Source organism: Lupinus angustifolius, chromosome LG05, assembly GCF_001865875.1.
Source record: "Lupinus angustifolius cultivar Tanjil chromosome LG05, LupAngTanjil_v1.0, whole genome shotgun sequence".
Classification (NCBI taxonomy): domain Eukaryota; kingdom Viridiplantae; phylum Streptophyta; class Magnoliopsida; order Fabales; family Fabaceae; genus Lupinus; species Lupinus angustifolius.
Genome location: NC_032013.1, coordinates 2,862,680 through 2,885,042, shown reverse-complemented (window position 1 = coordinate 2,885,042; position 22,363 = coordinate 2,862,680). Strand labels below are relative to the sequence as shown.

At 32.8% G+C, this 22,363-nt stretch overlaps 2 protein-coding genes across 2 annotated transcripts; both read right to left on the bottom strand.

Annotated features, from left to right (window-relative positions):
• On the bottom strand, positions 7,545-10,428 carry LOC109347478 (tyrosine-specific transport protein 2). Its single transcript, XM_019587352.1, has 2 exons — positions 8,639-10,428; positions 7,545-7,728 (listed from the first exon to the last, which is right to left on the bottom strand). Exons 1-2 carry the CDS (start codon positions 10,285-10,287, stop codon positions 7,650-7,652), a joined length of 1,728 nt encoding a protein of 575 aa, XP_019442897.1. The 5' UTR covers positions 10,288-10,428; the 3' UTR covers positions 7,545-7,649.
• Positions 13,548-15,482, bottom strand: LOC109347477 (probable E3 ubiquitin-protein ligase RHC2A). The gene is made up of 2 exons (XM_019587351.1): positions 15,338-15,482; positions 13,548-14,933 (listed from the first exon to the last, which is right to left on the bottom strand). The coding sequence occupies exon 2, from the start codon at positions 14,726-14,728 to the stop codon at positions 13,742-13,744; it is 987 nt and encodes a 328-aa protein (XP_019442896.1). The 5' UTR covers positions 14,729-14,933; positions 15,338-15,482; the 3' UTR covers positions 13,548-13,741.

The window sequence follows — 22,363 nt, the reverse complement described above, 5'->3', positions numbered from 1 at the left end:
TTACAAATAAAGAGTAAAAATTATAAGCAATTTGTATAGGCTAACTGTCACTTTCTTCTTATGTCATTATATTCTGAAATTCTGATTGAAAAATCACAATAAAATTAGACTAAGGGTTTGGAAAAATGAAATTATGATTTCATTAAAGCAAACAAGTGAGCCAGATTCTTGAGGTTTGCAAAAAGGGTGAGAACGATGAAACTTCGTGGGTTATAATGGTGAGAACGACGATGAATTATGATTGAGAGATAATGAAGTTCACAAATTATGATAGAGATAACGAAGTGAAGATGGATTAGGCGTGAACGAAAATAAATTTTGGTTGGTGCTTAAGGATATAATGAAGTTCCAGAAAAAAAAAATGTTGTCCTTGACCTGTAATTGTGTTTAAGAAGAGTAGAGTTAGATTGAAAATGTTTGTGGGTGAGAGGAGTGAAAAATAAGTGAAACTATTAAAATGCACTAATTATTTAAATACAATTCAATAAAATAGTAAATGTAATTTTTGTTCAACAGTTTTAATACACAGAAATAACATACTTCTTCTTAATAAAAAGGAGGACCCCTGTTACTATAATATATATGTATGTTTGTTTTTAATAAGCAAACCATGATAAACATGGGGTAAATGGTGACGTGGGCGTTAACCAACCAATGAAGAGAGTTCATCAAATAATTATGAGAGAAAAATATATGTGTGAAGATGTATATATATATATATAAAGATAATCAATAAAATCTTGACAATACATTAAAATTTAATTATAATTAAAATTTAATCCTAAATGATAACAACAAAAAATATAAATATATGTATCTCTAAATATAACATGTTGTATATGTTCCATACAAGTCTTTCTCTAATCATTAAGTGTCCCTCTCAAAATTATATCTCTAGTTGCTATATATATAACCTTATCATATATATAATCTTCCTTGTGAAATTGATGTCCATTTATTCCATAAGAGGCTCACACAAACATATCTGTCACCTTCCACTCATATATATAATCGATTGCATTTTATGAACATCATTGGAAGTGTATTATAACATATTTGTAGTATGACATCAAATTATTATGATGTGGTTTTGTTGGATTGCAACACAAATATATTGGTCATATTTGAGACACTTCGAACTGTATTAGATTACATTAGGTCGTATTAGACCATATCAAATTTAAAAATATTATTTTAAACATACAAAAATTTATGCCACCATCACAATTAATCTTATTATCTATAAGACATAAGTCAAGGTTTTATTTTTAAAATGATCTCTAAGCAAATTTGATTGACCCACTAATTAGTGTTAAATGATATAAAAATATTTATAATTAATCTCATTTAATTAACTGACTTCTTATATAACAACTTATAAGTCAATGTTTTTATAAAAATAGTCTCTAAGCAAAATGGGTTAATGATTTATTTTTAGTTAAATAAGCTTGCTCACTAATTTATAAGCTCTTTAGTGACATTGTCAAACCAATGAAATTAAACATAAATTGATCATTGATTAATAAAGATATTTCCGATTAATTTTGATTTATATTTTTAAATATATATTATAATAAGGTAATTTACATTATTTAGTTTCAAACAATATGGAATAAAGGATATCCTTGATAAGGAATAGAGCATGTCTTGGGTACCTAGATGATCTTGTGTCCCTTGATACTAGTTACTTGGGGATCTTATCTCTTAACGATCCACATATATTTTCCATTAAGAACATAATGTATTCTAATATTACATGTACTCAAATTATGACCATGCATTCCACAATAAAAGCAAGTAGAGGATTAAAAAGATACGACATTTTCAAAACATCTACTTGTTTCTTGTGAAATATATTCTTTGTATGTATATCCCAAATTGGATCTAATCTCAACATTTTTAAATGTAGCAAGTAAGTTGTTTAATTTGTGATTTCTAGTTGTGAATTTAGCAACTTTATCCTTTAAGATATTATTTTCTTTTTCCAAGAAGGTGCAATTTTCAAAAGTACATATCACATTTAACTTAGTAGTATAATCACATGAAGATTTAACATATTTAAGATCTAAGGTTTCATTTTCAAATTTAAGCTCATCAATAAAACTTTGCAATTCACAAATTCTTTCTTCATGTTCTAAAATCAACCTTTTTCCATATGCATACTTTTTAGCTAACTTTTTATTTTCTTCATGCATTTCAACATAAACATCATAAAACATATCATGTGTGGCGGAATTATCGAAGTTTGAACTAGAATCGAAAGGGTTTATCTCACTAGACTCATCTTGCTCACTTACTTTGCAAGAATTCAGCTTTTGAGCTATAAGACATATCTTCTTTGATTCTTCATCTTCAGAGTTGTTTGTTGATGTAGTGTCCTCTTCGGGTGCATCCCAACCGATGTATGTCTTCTTAGCTTTGATGTCCCGAAAGTCTTTCTTGTTGTCATGCTCAATCTTCTTGAGAGAAGTAGGACATGTGTACCTCATGTGACCTACTTTCCCACACTTATGGCAAGTTGCTTTGTCTTTGGGATACTTTCTCATCTTGATTGAATCTTTTTCATCATCCTTACGAAACTTTTTGACTTTTTCATTATTTCTTAAGTACTTTATGAATTTGTTGATGAGGAGGAACGTGGTTTCATCATTTATGACGGAATCAAACTCGTCATCGTCAACTTTCTCTTTTTGACTTCTTGAATGTGATTTTGTTGCTTTGAAAGAGATTCCTTTGATGTTCTCGTCCATTTTTTCATTGAGTGTCAAGCATCTTAACTCTATCTCATGTTCTTCTTGATGTTTGCCAAGTGTAGCGAGTGTCATTTGGTCCAAGTCCTTTGACTCCATGATGGTCATCACCTTGGGTTGTCATTTCTTATCAAGACATCTCAATACTTTATTCGTTAGTTCATGTTTGGCAAATGATTTATCTAATGCAATGACATGGTTAATAATGTGAGTAATCACTTTTGCATATAAAAAATAGATTCATGTGGAAACATGTGAAATAACTCATACTCATGTATTAAAGTATTTAATCTAGACTGTTTGACCTTACTAGTGCTTTCGTGGGTTACATGCAAAGCGTCTTATATATCCTTGGAACTATTGCATTGAGAAATCCTAATGAACTCATCGTATGAAAGTGCAGAGATAATAATATTTGTTGCTTTCAAATCAAGCTGGACACTAGAGGGTGGTTGATGGATGTGTCTTCGCCTCCAAAAGGGTTTGCAGAGCCTGGGTAATATTTCCTAGGATCAACGATCTAAGCGGTTAAGCTAGTATGATCATATTACCTCTGATACCACTTTTTGGGTCCCACAAGGCTCTGTATCTCACCTAGAGAGGGTAAATAGGTGATACGGTACACAATTATCGTTGCTTAATTAACAAACAAATTTTATAAATTTCCTTACTGTTTAATCAATTAACCACATATATGATTAACTCGTTCTGCAAATAAATAACTAACTAAAGAGTTAAGGGTTAAGAAGAATGAGACACGACTTTTATCATGGTTTGTTTATATGTCCACATGTAAACTACATTCAAGCCTCTTATTATGATATTGGGAGATTTTTCTTCACTAGGAAATTGAAACCAATGTATATACAAACACACTTTCCAATTCTACACTTTTACAAGCGCTCCTTTCTTGAACTTTAAGCCAAGCAATGCGACTTAACCTCTCTCGCCTCTTTCGGACACCCCACCTACTTATGATTCATCCTAGCCCATTCTTACTTATCTTCAAGACCCTTGAATAAAGCAGTAAGGACAACTACCTAACCGCATCTAAGATTTCCCAAACCAATCATATATCAATGGTGATACTAAACGCACCAATAGAATATGTTTATGCCAATGTCTAAAACTTTACAAGTTGTTGATGCACCTATATGTGTTGAATATACACTATTCTATAATCTAAGAACCCTTCTACAAATCTCACAAACTCATAATATAGAAATGTGAGATGCAAGGTTTCTTTGCAAGATTTGACAATTATGCTTCTTCCTTTTTCTCTCTTTTTCAAAAACACTTTGAAAATCTCTCTTTGAATATGAAAGTGTAAGAACAATTTGATTTTTGGAAATATGTGTAATCAATGTGTTTTTCGTTGTGTGAGTTATTTTTGCAAAATGGAAAAACTTGGGTTAATATACAATTATATTTTTTGCTGCAGGTAATCGATTATCACATAATCTAATCGATCATTGATTCTTTTAAATTCATGAAACCGGAAATTGTAACTACCCTTAATCGATTAAACTCATACTCATATGATTAGCGGGTTCCTAATTTTTCATTGCTTAATCGATTAAAATAACTCTTAATCGATTAACACATTTTCGAAAAAAGATATTTCAATGTCATATGAACCTCCTACATGATTTGTAAAAGTATGACACATGACTTTGAATGATGTATGATATAAAACTCTTTTTAAATGCATCAAAATCATGTGATCATATATTTATGCATGTGCATGTAAATCATGTATGTATACATGTAAGTCTTTTTTAATTATGATTGATTTTAGCTTGTGAGACTTCCATTAGGACTCATCCTAGCCTAGACTCTTTCTAAGCAAACATCTTAAGACCTAATAAAAATATAAAAACATTTAGCCTCTAGATCTTCTTGAATGCTTTAGCTTGTGTGAACTTGAGTCTTGACTTTTGACTTTGTTTGTTGACTTTGTTGTTTGTTGATTTGTTTATGTCTTAGAGCTTATCCTTGATATACAACATTTGTCTTCATCAATCTTTGTTGTCGATCTTTGTCTTTCTCAAACTTTGTCTTCAATCTTTATTTTTATCAACCTTTGTCTTCATCAAAATTTATGTGATGTATGCTTGCATATATAATCTTCTCATTGATACGTGCTTGCATTTACATGACCTCGTCTAATCAAAAACCCACAATCTTTACAAATAAAGAGTAAAAATTGTAAGCAATTTCATCATAATTGAAAATTTGCCATTTAAAATGACTTGATTTATTGTTGTTTTCAGCTTGGTCATTTTGTAGATCTTGAATTTCATCATCTCCATTTATCCAATCAGAATTTTTAAGAAGTTGTATAGGCCAACCGTCACTTTCTTCTTATGTCATTATATTCTGAAATTTTGATCGAAAAAACACAATAAAATTAGATTGAGAGTTTGGGATTATGAAATTATGATTTCATTAAAGCATACAAATGAGCCATATTTTTGAGGTTTTCAAAAAGGGTGAGAGCAACGAAACTTTGTCGGTTATAATGGTGAGAACGGTGATGGATTATGATTGGGAGATAATGAAGTTCACAGGTTATGACAGAGATAACCAAGTGAAGATGGATTAGGGGTGAACAAAAATGAATTTTGGTTGGTGCTTAAGGATATAATGAAGTTCCAGAAAAAATATGGTCCTTGACCTCTAATTATGTTTAAGAAGAGTAGAGTTAGATTGAAAATGTTTGTGGGTGAGAGGAGCGAAAAATAAGTAAAATTATTAAAATACACTAATTATTTAAATACAATTCAATAAAATAGTAAAGGTAATTTTTATCCAACAGTTTTAGTATACAATAATAACATACTTCTTCATAATAAAAAGGAGGACTCAAGTTAATAATATATATATATATATATATATGTGTGTTTGTTTCCAATAAGAAAATCATGATAAACAAGGAGCAGATGGTAACGTGAGCATTAACCAACCAATGAAGAGCGTCCATCAAATAATCATGAGAGAAAATGATATATGTTGATATATATATATATATATATGAAGATAATAAATAAAATCTTGACAATACATAAAAAATTAATTATAATTAAAATTTAATCCTAAATGATAACACCAAAAAACATAAATACACTTATCTCTAAATATGATGTGTTGTATATGTTCCATACAAGTCTTTCTCTAATCATTAAATGTCCCTATGAAAATTATATCTCTAGGTGCTATATATATATATATATAACCTTATCATATATGTAATCTTCCTTGTGAATTTGATGTCCATTCATTCCATAAGAGGCTCACATAGTCATATCGGTCACCTTCCACTGATATTTGTAATCGATTGCATCTTATGGCCATCATTGGAAGTATATTACAACATATTTGTAGTATAACATCAAATCATTATGATGTGGTTTTATCGAGTTACAACACAAACATATTGGTAACATTTGAGATACTTTGAATAGAATTAGATTACATTAAGTCGTATTAGACCATATTAAATTTAAAAAAATTTGTTTTAAACATACAAAAATTTATATTGTCATCATAGTTAATCTTATTATTTATAAGACATAAGTCAAGGTATTTTTTTTGCAAATGATCTCTAAGCAAATTTGATTGACCCACTGATTAGTGTTAAATGATATAAAGATATTTATAATTAATATTATTTAATTAACTGACTTCTTATATAACAACTTATAAGTCAATGTTTTTATAAAAGTAGTCTCTAAGCAAAATGGGTTAATGATTTATTTTTAGTTAAATAAGCTTGCTCACTAATTTATAAGCTCTTTGGTGAAATTGTCAAACCAATAATGACATTAAACATAAACTGATCAATGATTAATAAGGGTGCTTGTGACTAATTCCACATATTTAATTTATATATATTATAATAAGGTAATTTACATTATTTAGTTTCAAATGATGTAGGATATGGGATATGAGATACTCTTGATAATACAAAAAAACAGTATAGATAGTAAATGAATTAAGTGAATTTTTTTATAATAAATGTAATATAATAGTTTTGGTATATTACCAAAGTCAATGACCTAGTTGCAAGCACAAGGTGTGCTTGATGCTTGTGAGTTCTAATGTCATGTCTGGTTCGAATTTAATAATAATGTATCTTATACACATAAATCAAAATTCAATTTGCAAAAACTAATCCAAAACTAAATAATTAAGGATTTAATATGTATACATTTATAGTTTAAATGTTTTTTACACTGTCAATAGATCATTCACCATTCATATATGTTAACCATGAATTAATTATTTTCAGACATAGGAGCACTGAACTAGATTTGTATGTTAATGAGGCAGATGGATCATGTATAAATGGGTTTACTGAGATAGTGTTTGACTGATTATGAGATCCAGAAGCATTAACATTGTAGAAGTTAAGAACAAATGGGAAGCTGTTCATGTTTTCTCTAAAACTTATAACTAAATATCACATTTCACTTTCAAGATCATTATCCATTTGGTAACCAAAATTGGGACAAAACAAGGCAATAGCTATAAAATAATGTCTCTATATGTGGATTTAACACAACATGGGATAGGGGAAAAGTAAAGTTTTATGTCTGTCTCTATATATATATGATGACATTACCAGATCTCATCAATTTATAGTGTTCCATCATATAGTAACAAGAATTTATTTCTTTTTTGTACAAGTAAAACAATTTTTTAATTGCATATCATGAGTTCATGACACCCTTTAGTGAGAATGAACTACAAGACCTTTTGAAAGGGTAAAAAAGGCTCAGAAGAAACAAAGAAATGATTTAGTGTACTCACTAATACTAGATTTTAGCCCCATCACTGTTGTTCCTTGTGGCATTTTATCTTTTGGTCACTTTATAAGCATAGTAACTGGAAGAGTGCCTAATGCCAAATTCCCAAAATGACTGAGATAATAAAAAGCAGTAGAAGTGTCACATTTCCTCCTGGAATAATGGATGACCTGCAAAAACAGTTAATCACAGTGGTGTCAGCCTTTCACAATGCTGAAAAAAATTGCAATATGAGTAAATTACAAGTAGTTGAATGAAGTTTACAAAAATTTCGAAAGAAACGTCCGAAAGTCTCATAACACAGTTAGGCTTTTAGGGCTATCAAAGGGTGGCCTAGTGCACGAGAGAGGGTAGATGTACAGAAAGAAGGTATAAAATGGCAGAACAGAGAACATGGTATCTGTTTGGGTTTCTCTAATTTAAACTTCACATAATTTTGACACAAAACTAGACATGATGGTAACCAATATAATGACACTACTCTAGATCAAGCTTATGCATGAACTATATAACATGTGGCTTATTGATATATTGGTCCTGCTCAGTTCTATGATTATCAAATGCAATCCATGGGACATGTTTGCAATTTTCCATTCTATTTTATTCCACACCTTTTTGTTCTGTCTGTGTGCCAAAACATTACCTCTGTGCCTATTGTCATTCATATTAGATAAACTTTTTACTAAATAACCTATAATATTTTTTATCTAATGATTCAGAAGTTGCTAAAATAGGAATGACAATAAACTATAGTGACCTAATATGCGGTTCTGTTTGGTACGAGTATGTAGTATATGATACGCTATCCCTGTCGGATACTAGTACGTTAGGGTATACTTAGTAAGGTTTCTATAGCTCTCTGCACAACCATTTCTAGTGCCACTTCTTGCAGGTTTGAATCAACTTTGGCTTCACCCTAGCATAAAATCACTTTACAGATTAAGGAAAACAGAACCCACTATTTCTGTCATTCTGTGTAACAAATTTTATATACTTTGTCTGCACTTGTATAGTTGTATTGAATGCTTAATATTGTTATGTGGAACATTCATTAGTTTTACTTTGAATCTCTAGCATTACCTGGTTTTCTTCTTGGATTGGTGTATGTAAGCCATCACAGGAGGAATAATGCCAAACAGAAAGCAATTGGCATAAACACCAGCAAAATCAAGCGCTTTTGAAAACGTAGAGCGAAAGAATGAAGCTATCAGCACCGAAAAACCAAGGACTAATAGTGTTACAATGACTTTAAATGGTTCAAATGTTTCCTCATTTGATCTCATCTTAGATCCTATAATGTCCAAATTCCTCGGGCTTCCGAACCAAACTTTCCCTGAATAACCAGACATCCCAGAGTAAAAGGCAAATCCAACTTTTCCAATGCCTTGCTCATCACAAGCTTTGGCTTTTCCGGATATCAACTCCAAGGTATCAAGAAGCTGCTTCGGAAAGCTTACTGCATATCCTATCAAGCTAGTTGCCATAGCAGAGAATGCAAAACCTTGAACTGCAGACAAAGCAGATGGATTTACCGAAAGCAAAAGCGATATCGGTTCACCAGAGGCGGCTGCTGTTGTGTTAGTCCCTACAAGCCCCAACACAATCAAATTCCAAGACAAAACCATGAGTAAAGGAACAGTTCCACCAATTAGTATTGCTTTCTTAGCTTCATGCACAGTGTTCCCAGCAATTTTACAAATAAAAGGAGTAATGACATGAAATCCCAATGTGAGTACAGCTACAGGTATAATAGGAGCTATTGATGAAAGTTTCCATGAAGCTAGAACAAAGGAGCTTATTATGTTAGCTCTTGCCACAGATAATCCAACAGCAACAAGTGAAGTTATAGAAAAAAGCATAAGGAAACATAAAAGCCGATTCGCGACATCGATAGTCTTAAACGGAAAAAAGACAATCAATGTTCCAACAAAGAGAGGAAACAATGCATGGATTATCAAAGTGTTAACCCTTGGAAACAATGGAGAGAAAATGGAGCCAATGCCAGCAACACAAGCAACAAGCAAAGAAAAACTCAAACTTGTGTAAACCAAAGCAACAAATGCACCAAAATGATTCCCCAATGCCTTTGTTGCAAGGCTAGTAAAGCTAACCTCTTCAATACCATCTTCTTCCATTGCAGAAAAGCTAAGTTCTGCTACAATAATGATTGAAGATATGACATAAAGCCATGAAAAGAAAATGATAATTGTTGAAGGAAATGGACCAGATTTTATAGTTAAAGCAGGTAAACCAAGCATTCCAGGCCCAACTGCAGTACCAATGATTAAACCAACAGCACCCCAGAAACTCTTTTCATTGGTAACTCCATCATGAAGCTCAATCTCATCATTAGGACTAGGATTCTTGCTGAGATTGTTAACAATATCTGCATTATCCTCACTTGATGAGGTAGTGAATGCTGCTATTCCACTACTACTACATGCAAAGTTGGTAACTTTGTTGTCACATGAGTCTCCACAACTGTATCGCGAGCGCAATTGCGGCCATATCGACCGCATTTTTCTACCATTTCCATTAAATGTAACGTAATGGCAATCGCAATTTAAAACACTGACAGGTAATTTGCGGGGATTGGTATTGTTATAAGTATTAAAAAGTGTAGTTTGGAGATGGGTTTTATGTGGAAGAACATGTGTGATGTCTTTGACTTTTGGGCATGTGAAAAAAGAGTTGTAGTTCAATGAGTTATAGAGATGAAGTTGTTGCATATTGGTGTAATGTGTAAATGGTTGTTTAGCAGAAAGTGATGGAATAAGAGAATGAGTTTATGATTATTGCACAACACTGTGTTGTGAATAATGAATGTTATGGAAAAATTTCATATGATTGGAAGAATAATAATAAGAAAGAAGAAAGCATATAATATGTAGTAGTTTGGAATGTTGTGCGGCTAGACCTAATTTTAACACATTACATTTGAAGCTAGCATGCCCAATAATAACCAATAGTCTTCCATTTCCCTATGAGAATATTTATGCTTTCCAAATTATTACTATTTTGGTATTACCAATGTACCTTTTATATTTATTTATTTTGGGTAAAAATTAATTTTTTTTAAAATTCACGATTGCTTCCACAAATTAATCTTTTTACTTTTTGATTATCCTAAAATTTAGTACGATCTTACATTATTAAACTAATACTGTGTTGGTATTACCAACTGAAACCAGCTGTTCTGTTGGTAATTATTGTGATTTTTCATTCATTTTGTTTTTAATCACAATAATATATATAAAAAAAATTTAAACGCCATTCTTCTTTTTAATGGCAACAATGTATAAATATTTTTTTGAGTAAATTACATTCACTCCCGTAAATTTTAATAAAGTTATATGAATTATCTCTCTATTTTTTAAATCTCCACTAATAATATAAATACATTACATTGATTATCTTTATATCAGAGATATGTGAAATTTTGTAAACAAAAATAATAATATTTGTAATTAATTCAAACAAAATATGATATGTTATGAATAGAAGTTTAAATAGTATAAAAGTAAATGTCTATTTATTATTTTTTGTTAGTTACAAACTATATTCATAATTCTAATGAAGTGTTTAAATCACTTTTATACTATATTATAACTCTAACCAAAATAATGAGTAGAACATTGACTTTTATACTATTTAGATTTGTTTTCACATTATATTATATTTTGTTTAACTTAATTATAATCATCATTATTTTTTTATTTAAAAAATTACATGTATTTCTCCTAAAGATGTAGTATGTGTAATATATATATAAATAAGGGTTTACACTCAATTTAAATTACACTAATTACACTTAATCTCAATTATTTATTTTCTTAAATCTAACGGACCAACTGAATGGTTGATATTGAGTGTAATTAGTATAACTTAAATTGGGTGTAAACAGATTCTTATATATAATTATGGGTAGTTTATATAGAATTACAAAATGAAGGACAATTTGTATACTTTCACTAAAATTTAGGGGAAATTAATGTAATCTCTTTATTTTTTTTAAAACGGCATTCTTGCTGCTCCAAGAAAGAGTCTAAATCATGTTTACAGAGTTCAGTACTGAAATAGATAGAGAAATAAGGGCAAATTTATGTATGTAGTGTAACTTGATCAGAAAATTATCAATATAGTGTAATTTTTGTACTTGTTACCAAAATAGTGTATTTTCCCCTAAATCGTCCCCCCCATAGCCGATTTTCATTCTTTTTTTTCACTTGGCCCCACACAACTCGGCAATAAGGTTGGAGTTTTTTTTTTAATATTTTCTATGGAAATCGTTGATGGGGAAGAAGTTTTCATCTTTTTTTAGTAATATATCCCTTAGGCTAAATCGTGAATGGGGTAGGAGTTTTATTTGTTTAATCACTTTCATCAAAGTCAATGCTCATGTCACATCCTACGTCAAAGTCGGTCATCACCCTTGTGCTTTTGTGGATCTGCTAACAATTAATATTTTTCACGATATTCTCTTTCTCATCTCCAATGAGAACATTCTCTCAACATCTAGAAAGATATTGTCAGCATCTAACTCAACTACCTCTGTCTTTATCTCCACCTTGATCCTAACCCAATACATGAACTTATGGGTTCTGGATCAACACATACATCGCCCACACTATAGTTCCGCCATGTTTCTTTCTCCTTCAACTCATCTACTCTATATTTGCCATTACCTTTGACGCACCTTGTCTAGTCATCACGCCTTCACCCTCTTTAGTCGTTATCTGATATATTATTTTTTGTTTTGAATAAGTATAACTCTTGAATTGGAGAGTTGTGAATGAAATGGTAAGACTCTTGGAAAAGAATCTATATATAGTACTTGATGGAAGTAGTATACTCATCAGAAAAAGACTTTAAACATAGTCTCAATCTCTACCCAGAAACATTGCTATATTAGCCATCAATAAAGAAGAGCATATAAAAAAATGGAAAGAGATAGAAGAATTTCTCTATTAACAAAGAACAATACACAACATCAGAAAGGTGGATCGTGTCGCCATGGATAGACGCAATCTATAACTATTCTTATGGTGTAAAAACTATAATTTCTTAAGATCTATTTACACATGGTTTCCATGATATAACTTACATACCCCTCTCAATCAACAAGTGTCGCTCTCAGGAATACTAACATATTTTCTTTTGTTTGTAATATGATATAATTGGTATAAGATCATTTTCCTTTTTTGAGTACAATAGGTAGCACGTCAAAGTTAGGAATTTGGGATCATGATTAGGAGCAGTTACATTTTCTCAAAGCAATAGCTATCTAGTTTACCTTTTCTTCATGAAGTCCAACTGAAAGCATTTGATGCTATTAATGGGTGGCCTAGTGCATGAGGCTCCTACTTAGTTTAAGATAATATATGTCCCAGTTCTATCACGTAAGCGATGAGACTATTTCCAGGATATGATGCTATTGGTGATGATTATTTGAGCGTTTATTTGAGAATGATAAAGGTGGTGTCTATGTTGTAAATATAACTTGGTGGAAGAAAGAATGTTAACCTTCATGTTCATGGTACTGTTGTGGCTTGTGGATCTTCCAACCTTCACAGAGAAGGACAATGGTGTGTTCCTAATAAGATTGACATTATTTCTCTCTTTCGTTCTCTAAAATCTTTGTTGCTCCAAAACTTATGATACTAAGTCAAATATACAAGGAAAGCATGTTGTGACTGCCACTCTTTTTCTATCGGCAAATAATTTCATTAGATTAAAATAGTACCATAGTTACAAAGAATTATAGAAGAAAAATAATGATGAGATACATAGTTATAATTATTGTTCAGTCTAAGAACAATATGAAACTAAACTTTCGCATGAGTCGTCTTCGGCATGAGTAGGCCGGGAGATTAACGATTGAGGAACAAACATGATCCGATCATATGGGAATTAAAGATCAGTAACATGCTTATTTTCTTTTAGATTGTAAATAGTAAGAATGCATACAATTTGAGTTGAAAAATGCTACTTAGAATTTGTTATGGATTATCAAATATTAACAACATATACATATTTTTTATTTGGTTACAAAAATATTTACATGATTGAATGGAACAAAGAAACATAGACCAGACAATCTAAAACAAATGTACAACTAGGCATGACAAGTTCAGATTTAGGTGTTGGTCCTGTTGAGGCACAAGAACTCAAACAAAGTGTTGATCATGGAGAAGGAAGAAAATTATTAAATGACTCCAACCTTGGAAACCAAGTTCTTCTATTTCTCACTCTCTCTTCTCTAGCTCTAACCATCTCATTGTTCTGATTGCCTTCATTTCCCATTTCCGTATTAGCTTCGGCACTTGAATCCTCCGATGGCATTCGAAACCTGCAAACCGGACACGAACTATGGAGTTTTAGCCATGAGATTATGCAGTCACCATGGAATTTATGCTTACATGGCATTTCCTTAGCTTCCTTTCCAATCTCTAGATCCTCCAAACAAACAGTGCATTGCAACTTTTCCTCATTGATCACATTAGGCATTGCTTCAATTGCAGCCTTTAGTGCAGGAGGGTTAACACTTGCATATCCACTTGGGCTATTCTGTGCCAAATGCTCTAGTAACAAGTCTAAGCCAGACCCTACAAGAAAGTCACTTAAGGAACCAACAACAGTCTCATTCGGACTACTCGTCGCCGTGTGGTTTAAGTTAGGACCTCGCAGAATCAAGGCGCTGTCGTTGAAAGGATCAATAACAAGCATACTGTTGTTGTTACCCATGTTTCTATTGTTTTCCGGGTTATCTGATTCAGACATCATCCTAACATGTAAACCGCGGAAAAGTTGCATCATAGAAGTTGATGCTCTTCGCCTTCTCTGAAGTACAAGTTCATTATTCTCCCTTTCTTGTTCAACCTCTTCCTCGCCTCTCGAGCCGCCGCTACTACTACTTCCTTGGGAAGTAGTAATGCTTGCTAGAGAAGGGATAAAAGCACCCATCAAGCCTAGAAAGATCGGCGCGTAAAGCGAGAACACCCAAGTAGACCTTAAATCAGCAATACTCTCATGATTTTGGCCTCTTAGGCTTTCCATTACATCAGAAAACTCTGTCTCACAGATTGGACATTTGTTCTCACTTTCATTCATTGGATTCACCATTTTAGAGCATATGTTGCACCAATAAACACCTTCCATATCATTTTCCATTTTCTCTTTAGATCATAACTTCTTGCAATACTTTTTCTCCCTTGTTTTTTTTGTAATTTAAATCAATAGAATTTGAAAACCTTAGTAAAGATTATTTTCAGAATTCAGAAACACCCTTACACATAGCAAAGTTGTAGCATAATCCAATGAACAGAAAAACAAACCATCATTCCAACCAGAGACCAAACATGTAGAGCAAAAGAATCTGAAATGGACATGTTAAGAAAAAAACAAAACATCAAATTAAGTTAAGATTACATGTGATTGCCCAAAAGAACATACTTTAGCAACAGAAAGAAAAGTAACATAATAAATAACTATGTCAGTGTTTCAAATTGCATATGATATGACTGCAATATTGCAGTTGCAGTACCTGCTGCAATTGCGGTGTAAAGCCGATCATAATGATGCAACCGCATTTAGCCACAGCGGGCCACATTGAATTTAAAAGTATTTTTTAATCACAAAAGAATTCACACTACAAAGGCCGTAATCTACATCACAATGACCGTAATCACAATAACTACAACTATGACAACAATCGCGACTGAACTGAAATTTAAAACACTGAATCGTGTGATATTTGCATATTAAATTGTAGATATAGACCTGAATCATATCATTTTGAGCATTGGAAGTAGATTGAGAAAAAATATTTAATGCTCTAACACCCTCTTATAAATGAGTTTTTTTGTTTTGTTTTGGTCTGTTTTAGGTTGTAGGTTTTCACCAATCATTTTGTGTTCTATTATGGCTTTTGAAAGGTTAAATTTGAATGCAGTTTTTGCATGCTTTGCTTTTATTACGTAAAAAGGAATGGATATTGGATGAGAAATTTCTAACTTAATCATATTTAGATATATTACAACATAGAATAAAGCCTGGCAAATTTAATTTCCATCACAACTTTATGTATCCGAATTTAGAGTTTTCTAAAGTTATGACAACGAATTTTGGAGATAATTTTATACACGTGTGTGGCACTATAGTCTCCTACATATCAAGGATATATTGATTTGTGATAGACTTCAAAATCTTATTTTTTTTGTAGTTTTTTATTTTTGTAGTCACAACTATCTTACCCTAGGACCAACACGTTGTTGATCTAATGGTGTAAGACCGTGTTAGATTCATAGGATGATCAAAATATTAATGATTTGACTCATAGAAGAAGCGACACTCGCTAGGAAGACCAACCACGCATATATCTCGAAAGAGATTAATTCCTTATCCAAAAGGGTGAAGGAATATCTTTAATAGCATAAAAAAACTATCTAACCTAAGATACATTTTTTTTTGGAGCTAGACATTACCATATAGTGAAACTAGCTCTCTTAATAATATTTTATTCATATACAAAACTCTAACCTAAGAATTATTATGTATCACTTGAACTATTGGTTCATTGATACTTAGAACTATTATGATCTCTCAATAAGAAATAAAAGTATATAAAATTTTATGGAGTATTTAGGACTAATTATGATTAGTTTAATCTAACTCAAGTTTGACACAATAGTTTAATGGGATATTTGCTTGAATTAATTATGATGTCATCATAGGGATTGAATGATGTTGAATTGGTATGATATAAATTATAAAATAGGAAAATAGAACTCCATTATGCAATCAACAATAAATAATATCAATATAAATACAAATAGACTCAAATAATAATGGATTGAATTATACTAGTTTTTATAAACGATTAAGTGAAGATGAGAGAGATTTTGAAATGACAAGCTGAAAATATAGACGTGTATGATGAGAAATTCAACACAATAATAATGTGAACTCTAACAGAGTATATGTAGCGGATAATTATTTCTCCAACTTGCTAGAATCTATGAGGATCTAAAATAATGCAGTAATACACAAGGGACACCAGAATTTTAACGTGGAAAACCTTCCCAAAGTGAGAAATAAAAACCACGGGCACAGGCCAGTCAATCAAGCTCCACTATAATCAAAATAGAAATACAAGAGTGTCTCCAAAATACAGCACAAAACATGCTCAACAATACGGCATACAACAAAGCAACAAGCTTGATAATGAGAACAAGAAAAACCAGAAAAAACTAGCAACACAACTTCTGTAACAGCTCGATTTCTACCACCTCGGACGTCGTCTCACCGATCCAACTGTTCAGAATGAAGTACTATAAGCTTTGAACCTGCTGTCCAAATTTCAGCCTGATCCAACGGTGAACGAAGACACAGTCACGAATTTCCCACGGCTGCTCAGAGTTCCTACAGGTTGAGTTTTCTTATATTCTCTCACACTTTTCAATTGCCTCTTTTTGCATAAATTGCATGCACCCTCTTGCCACATCTGACCCCTATCTATTAGATTAAGTGTGACAAGTGGGCTTTGCCCAATTGGGTCTTTCTCCACATAAGAAGGGAGCCCAAACCCAACATATCTTCCCCTCACAACTATATGGAGAGAATCGCCAAACCAACGATCTCACAACAAGTTTCAAACTTCCACCTTGTTAAGGCCTTAGTCATCATATCAGCATCATTATCATCTGTATGAACCTTAGCCAATTCCAACAACCTAGCATCCAAAAGTTGAAATGATACCTCACATCAATGTGTTTGGACCTAGAATGAAAAGTTGAATTCTTCCGGATGAATGACACTTTGACTATCACAAAATAACAAGTATTTGTCTTGGACAAAACCAAACTCCTGCAAGAATTTCTTCACCCAAAACAACTCTTTGTATGCTTCTGTAATGGACTCTGCCTCAGTAGTGGACAAGGCAACACACTTTTGCAACCTGGATTGCCATGTTACAGCTCCCCCTGCAAACTTAATCAAGTAACTTGAAGTAGACTTTATGGAATCAATATCTCCAGCCATATCAGAATTAGTATAGGCCACAAGAGTCAGTTTATCACCTCCAAAACAAAGTCTCAGACTAGCAGTGCCACAAAGATACCTCAAAATCCATTTCATAGCATTCCAATGCTCTCTACCTGGATTTGACAGAAATCTACTAACTGTACCAACAGCATGTGCAATATCTGATCTTGTACACACCATTGCATACATCAAACTTCCCACAACAGATGCATAAGAAACTCGTTGCAGATCTGATTTTTCAGCTTCATTTGAAGGATACTGTTTAGCACTCAACTTAAAATGAGTAGCAATAGGAGTACTTACCGCCTTAACATTTTCCATCTGGAACTTCTGTAACACTCTCTTAATATAGTGTTCCTGTGACAGCCAAAGTTTCTTTGCTTGCATATCTCGCATGATTCTTATACCAAGAATCTGCTTAGCAGCTCCCATGTCTTTCATTGTAAATGGCTTGCCTAGTTGCTTCTTTAACCTGTCAATCATGAAAATATTTTTCCCAACAATAAGCATGTCATCAATATACAGTAATAGGATGATAAAATCACCATCGGCAAACTTTCTAATAAAGACACAATGATCAGAAGTAGTCTTCTTGTAGCCTTGCTCACACATAACAGACTCAAACTTCTTGTACCATTGTCGTGTAGCCTGCTTCAAACCATATAGACTCTTTCTCAGCCTACACACATAGTCTTCTTTCCCTTATACAAGAAAAATATCACGTTGTTTCATATAAATCTCTTCTTTCAAATCACCATGAAGGAAAACAGTTTTTGCATCCATTCGCTCTACCTTCAAATCAAGAGTAGCAGCCAAACTCAATACAATTCTAATGGATGACATCTTCATCACAAGGGAAAAAATCTCACTGAAATCAACACCCTTTCTCTGTCTGAAACCTTTAACCACCAATCTAGCTTTATACCTTGGAGATGTAGAATTACTTTCTTGCGTCACCCTATAAATCCACCTGTTTTCCAAAACCTTCTTCCCTTTTGGCAATTTGACCAAATCAAAAGTATGATTATCATACAAGGACTTCATTTCCTCTTGCATTACATCCAACCACTTCTTATTTTCTTCATTCTCAATGGTCTCATGATAATATTCAGGTTCTCCTCTGTCTGTCACAACAACATAGTCATCAGAAGGGTACCTGGTTGATGGTTTCCTCTGCCTATTAGACATCCGAAGTTGAACTTGAGGTGTTTCAGAAGCATCACCAAGATTCTCATCTTGTGACATCTCATGTTCATCTTCACCAATATCAATGAGAAAATCTAAATCATCTCCAAGCTATTGATCACCAACATAATCATGTTTCTCACCATTTTGAACATTATTCTCAACTGTATCCAAATCATGTATATGCGTCCAAAATGGATCAATATCAGACAATCTACTATCTTCCTCGAGTGTAGTCTTCTTCATTTTATCAATGTCTTCAATGGTTTGATTTTCCATGAAATTCACATCATGGCTTCTAACAACCTTTTTCTCAACAATATCATATAACTTGTAGCCAAATTCATGTTCACCATAACTGATAAAGATGAATTGCCTTGTCTTTGCATCCAACTTGGACCTTTCATCCTTTAGAACATGCACAAATGTCTTGCAACCAAAGACTCCCAAATGATCATACCCGACATTCTTGCCAAACCAAACCTTGTCTAGCACCTCAGCATTCAGAGCAATTGCATGACTAAGATTAATAACATGCATTGTCGTGTACAAAGCCTCACCCCATAAATTTTTAGGTAATTTTGCTTCAATAAGCATACACCTAACTCTTTCAACCAAAGTCATGTTCATCCTCTCCGATAAGCCATTAAGCTGAGGAGTCTTAGAAGGAGTCTTTTCATGTCTAATACATTGCTGCTTGTAGTAAATGTCAAACGATCCACAATACTCACCATCGTTATCAGTACGAATGCATTTCAGCTTCTTGCTAGAATGTATCTCAACCAAAACATGGAATTGTTTGAACTTTTTAAGCATTTGGTCCATTGTCTTCAAAGAATAGACCCAAAGCTTCCTTGAACAATCATCAATAAAAGTAACAAATTAAAGTGCACCACCAAATGACTTTACCTTCAATGGACCACAAACATCAGAATGCACCAATTCAAGCAACTCTGACTTCCTTGAAGGGTGATGCTTCTTAAAGGATACTCTGGTTTGCTTACTAGTCATGCAATGAGAAAATTTCTCCAACTCTGCACTCTTCAATCCTGGAAGTACATCCTTTTTTACTAAACAATTCAACCCTTTTTCATTGATATGGTTGAGTCTACGGTGCCACAAAGAAGCTTCCATATCCATGACATTCACACTTTCTTTAGCAACCAAAGCTTTTGTCCAATACAGTTTAGAAATTTTCTCCCCTCTGCCCACAACCAAGTTACCTCTAGTGAGTTTCCATTTTCCAGAACCAAAGTGATTATCATAACCACCATCATCAAGCATATGCACAGAGATCAAATTGAAACGAACGTCTAAAGCATGTTTAACTCCTCTCAGCAACAAATGCACTCCCATGTTGGTATGCAAACAAATATCACCAATACCAACTACCTTTGACACACCATCATTACCCTTCAACACTCCAAAATCACCTGAAGTGTAAGATGTGAAGAACTCCTTCCTTGGTGTAACATGCAGTGTAGCACCACTATCAATTATCCACATACTCTCATATGATACAAGATTAACCAAATCATGGTCACGGAGAATAATAAGATTAGCACAAGTAGCAGTAGTAACACGATTATCATCACCATGATTCTTTTCGTTCTGTTTGCCCTTCTTGTCTTTATTCTCCCTTTTCCATTGAAAACAATTCTTCTGTATGTAACCTCCTTTGTGACAATAGTGATATTCCACATTCTTGTATCTGGGCTTGGACTTACTTCTACCCTTTTCTCTATCACCTTTCGGTTCCTTTCTATGACTTCTCCCCTTGTTTTCAGTGACAAACACCTCAGAATGAGATGAAGTACCATGTGCCTTCCTTCTCATCTCCTCATTAAGAATACTTCCTTTTATACTCTCCAAAGAGACAATACCATCTGAGGCTGAATTTGTAATTGAAACTCGAAATGTTTCCCAAGAATCTGGTAGAGTATTCAGTAGCCATAGTCTCAACACTTCATCATCAAACTTGATACCCATTCCTGATAATTGATCAAGGAGCCCTTGAAAATCATTCAAATGATCTGAAATGGAAGTTCCCTCATTGTACCTCAAATTCATCAAGGATTTCAACAAGTACAATTTATTATTCCCTAATTTAGAAGCATATAAAGATTCAATTTTCTTCCATAAAGATTTTGCATTTTCCTCATTAGCAATGTGATTGTAGACATTGTCTTCTACATATTGCCGAATGAAACCATAAACTTGTTGATGTTGAAAACTCCAATATTCATCAGACTTGGACTCTGGCTTCTCAGTAGCAAACACATGAATATGCAAATTCTTCACAAATAATAAATCTTTTATTTTTCCTTTCCACAAGTGATAGTTAATGCCATTCAAACATATCATTTTATGCGTATTTGCCTCCATCATTCAAGCAAGTCAAATACCTCAAACCCCAAAGAGCTCGGATGCCACTCTAATTGGAAATTCAACACAATAACAATGTAAACTCTAACATAGTATATGCAGCGGATAATTATTTCCCCAACTTGCTAGAATCTATGAGGAGCAATATCAAATAATGCAGTAACACACAAGGGACACCATAATTTTAACGTGGAAAACCTTCCCAAAGTGAGAAGTAAAAACTACGGGCACAAGCCAGTCAATCAAGCTCCACTATAATCAAAATAGGAATACAATAGTGCCTCCAAAATACAGCACAAAACGTGCTCAACAATACGGCATACAACAGAGCAACAAACTTGAAAATGAGAACACGAAAAATCAGAAAAAACCAGTAACACAGTTGCTGTAACAGCTCGATTTCTACCACCTCGAACGTCGTCTCACCGATCCAACCGTTCCGAATGAAGTACTATAAGCTGTGAACCTTCTGTCCAAATTTAAGCGCGATCCAACGGTGAACGAAGACACGGTCACGAATTTCCCACGACTGCTCGGAGTTCCTGCGGGTTGAGTTTTCTTATCTTCTCTCACACTTTTCAATTGCCTCTTTTTGCATAAATTGTCTACACCCTCTTACTACATCTGACCCCAATCTATTAGATTAAGTGGGACAAGTAGGTTTTGCCCAACTAGATCTTTCTCCATATAGGAAGGGAGCTCAAACCCAAGAGTGTGTTAAGTTGGATTAACTAAAAGTTATTAAATATCTTCTATGTAAACTAAAGATGATAAGTCAATATTCTTTATATCATAATTATTGGTTTCTTTAATTTTTAAGAAAAAATGTATATACTGACATTATAAGAGTTTTTTATACTGTTATTTATTATTCGTCATTCATTTTAAAAAATCATTGATTTTTCAAGTAAAATAATCCAAATGAATAGTAAATGATACATGATTGTGTATAAATTTTTATATTATCAATACATAAATATTACCCTCTTAATTTTTTTTTGCATACTTAAAAATAGCCAAATCAATGATGTCTGATAATTTATTAGCATCTTAATATACTCGAGATCATCAAAACTATAGAGAATTAACATTTTGAATACATCCAACCAATTGAAATGCTAATAATTGTCCTCAGCATAAAGTAGTTAGGTATAACGATATGTGAGGATGTCAAAACTAATACATATGTCTATT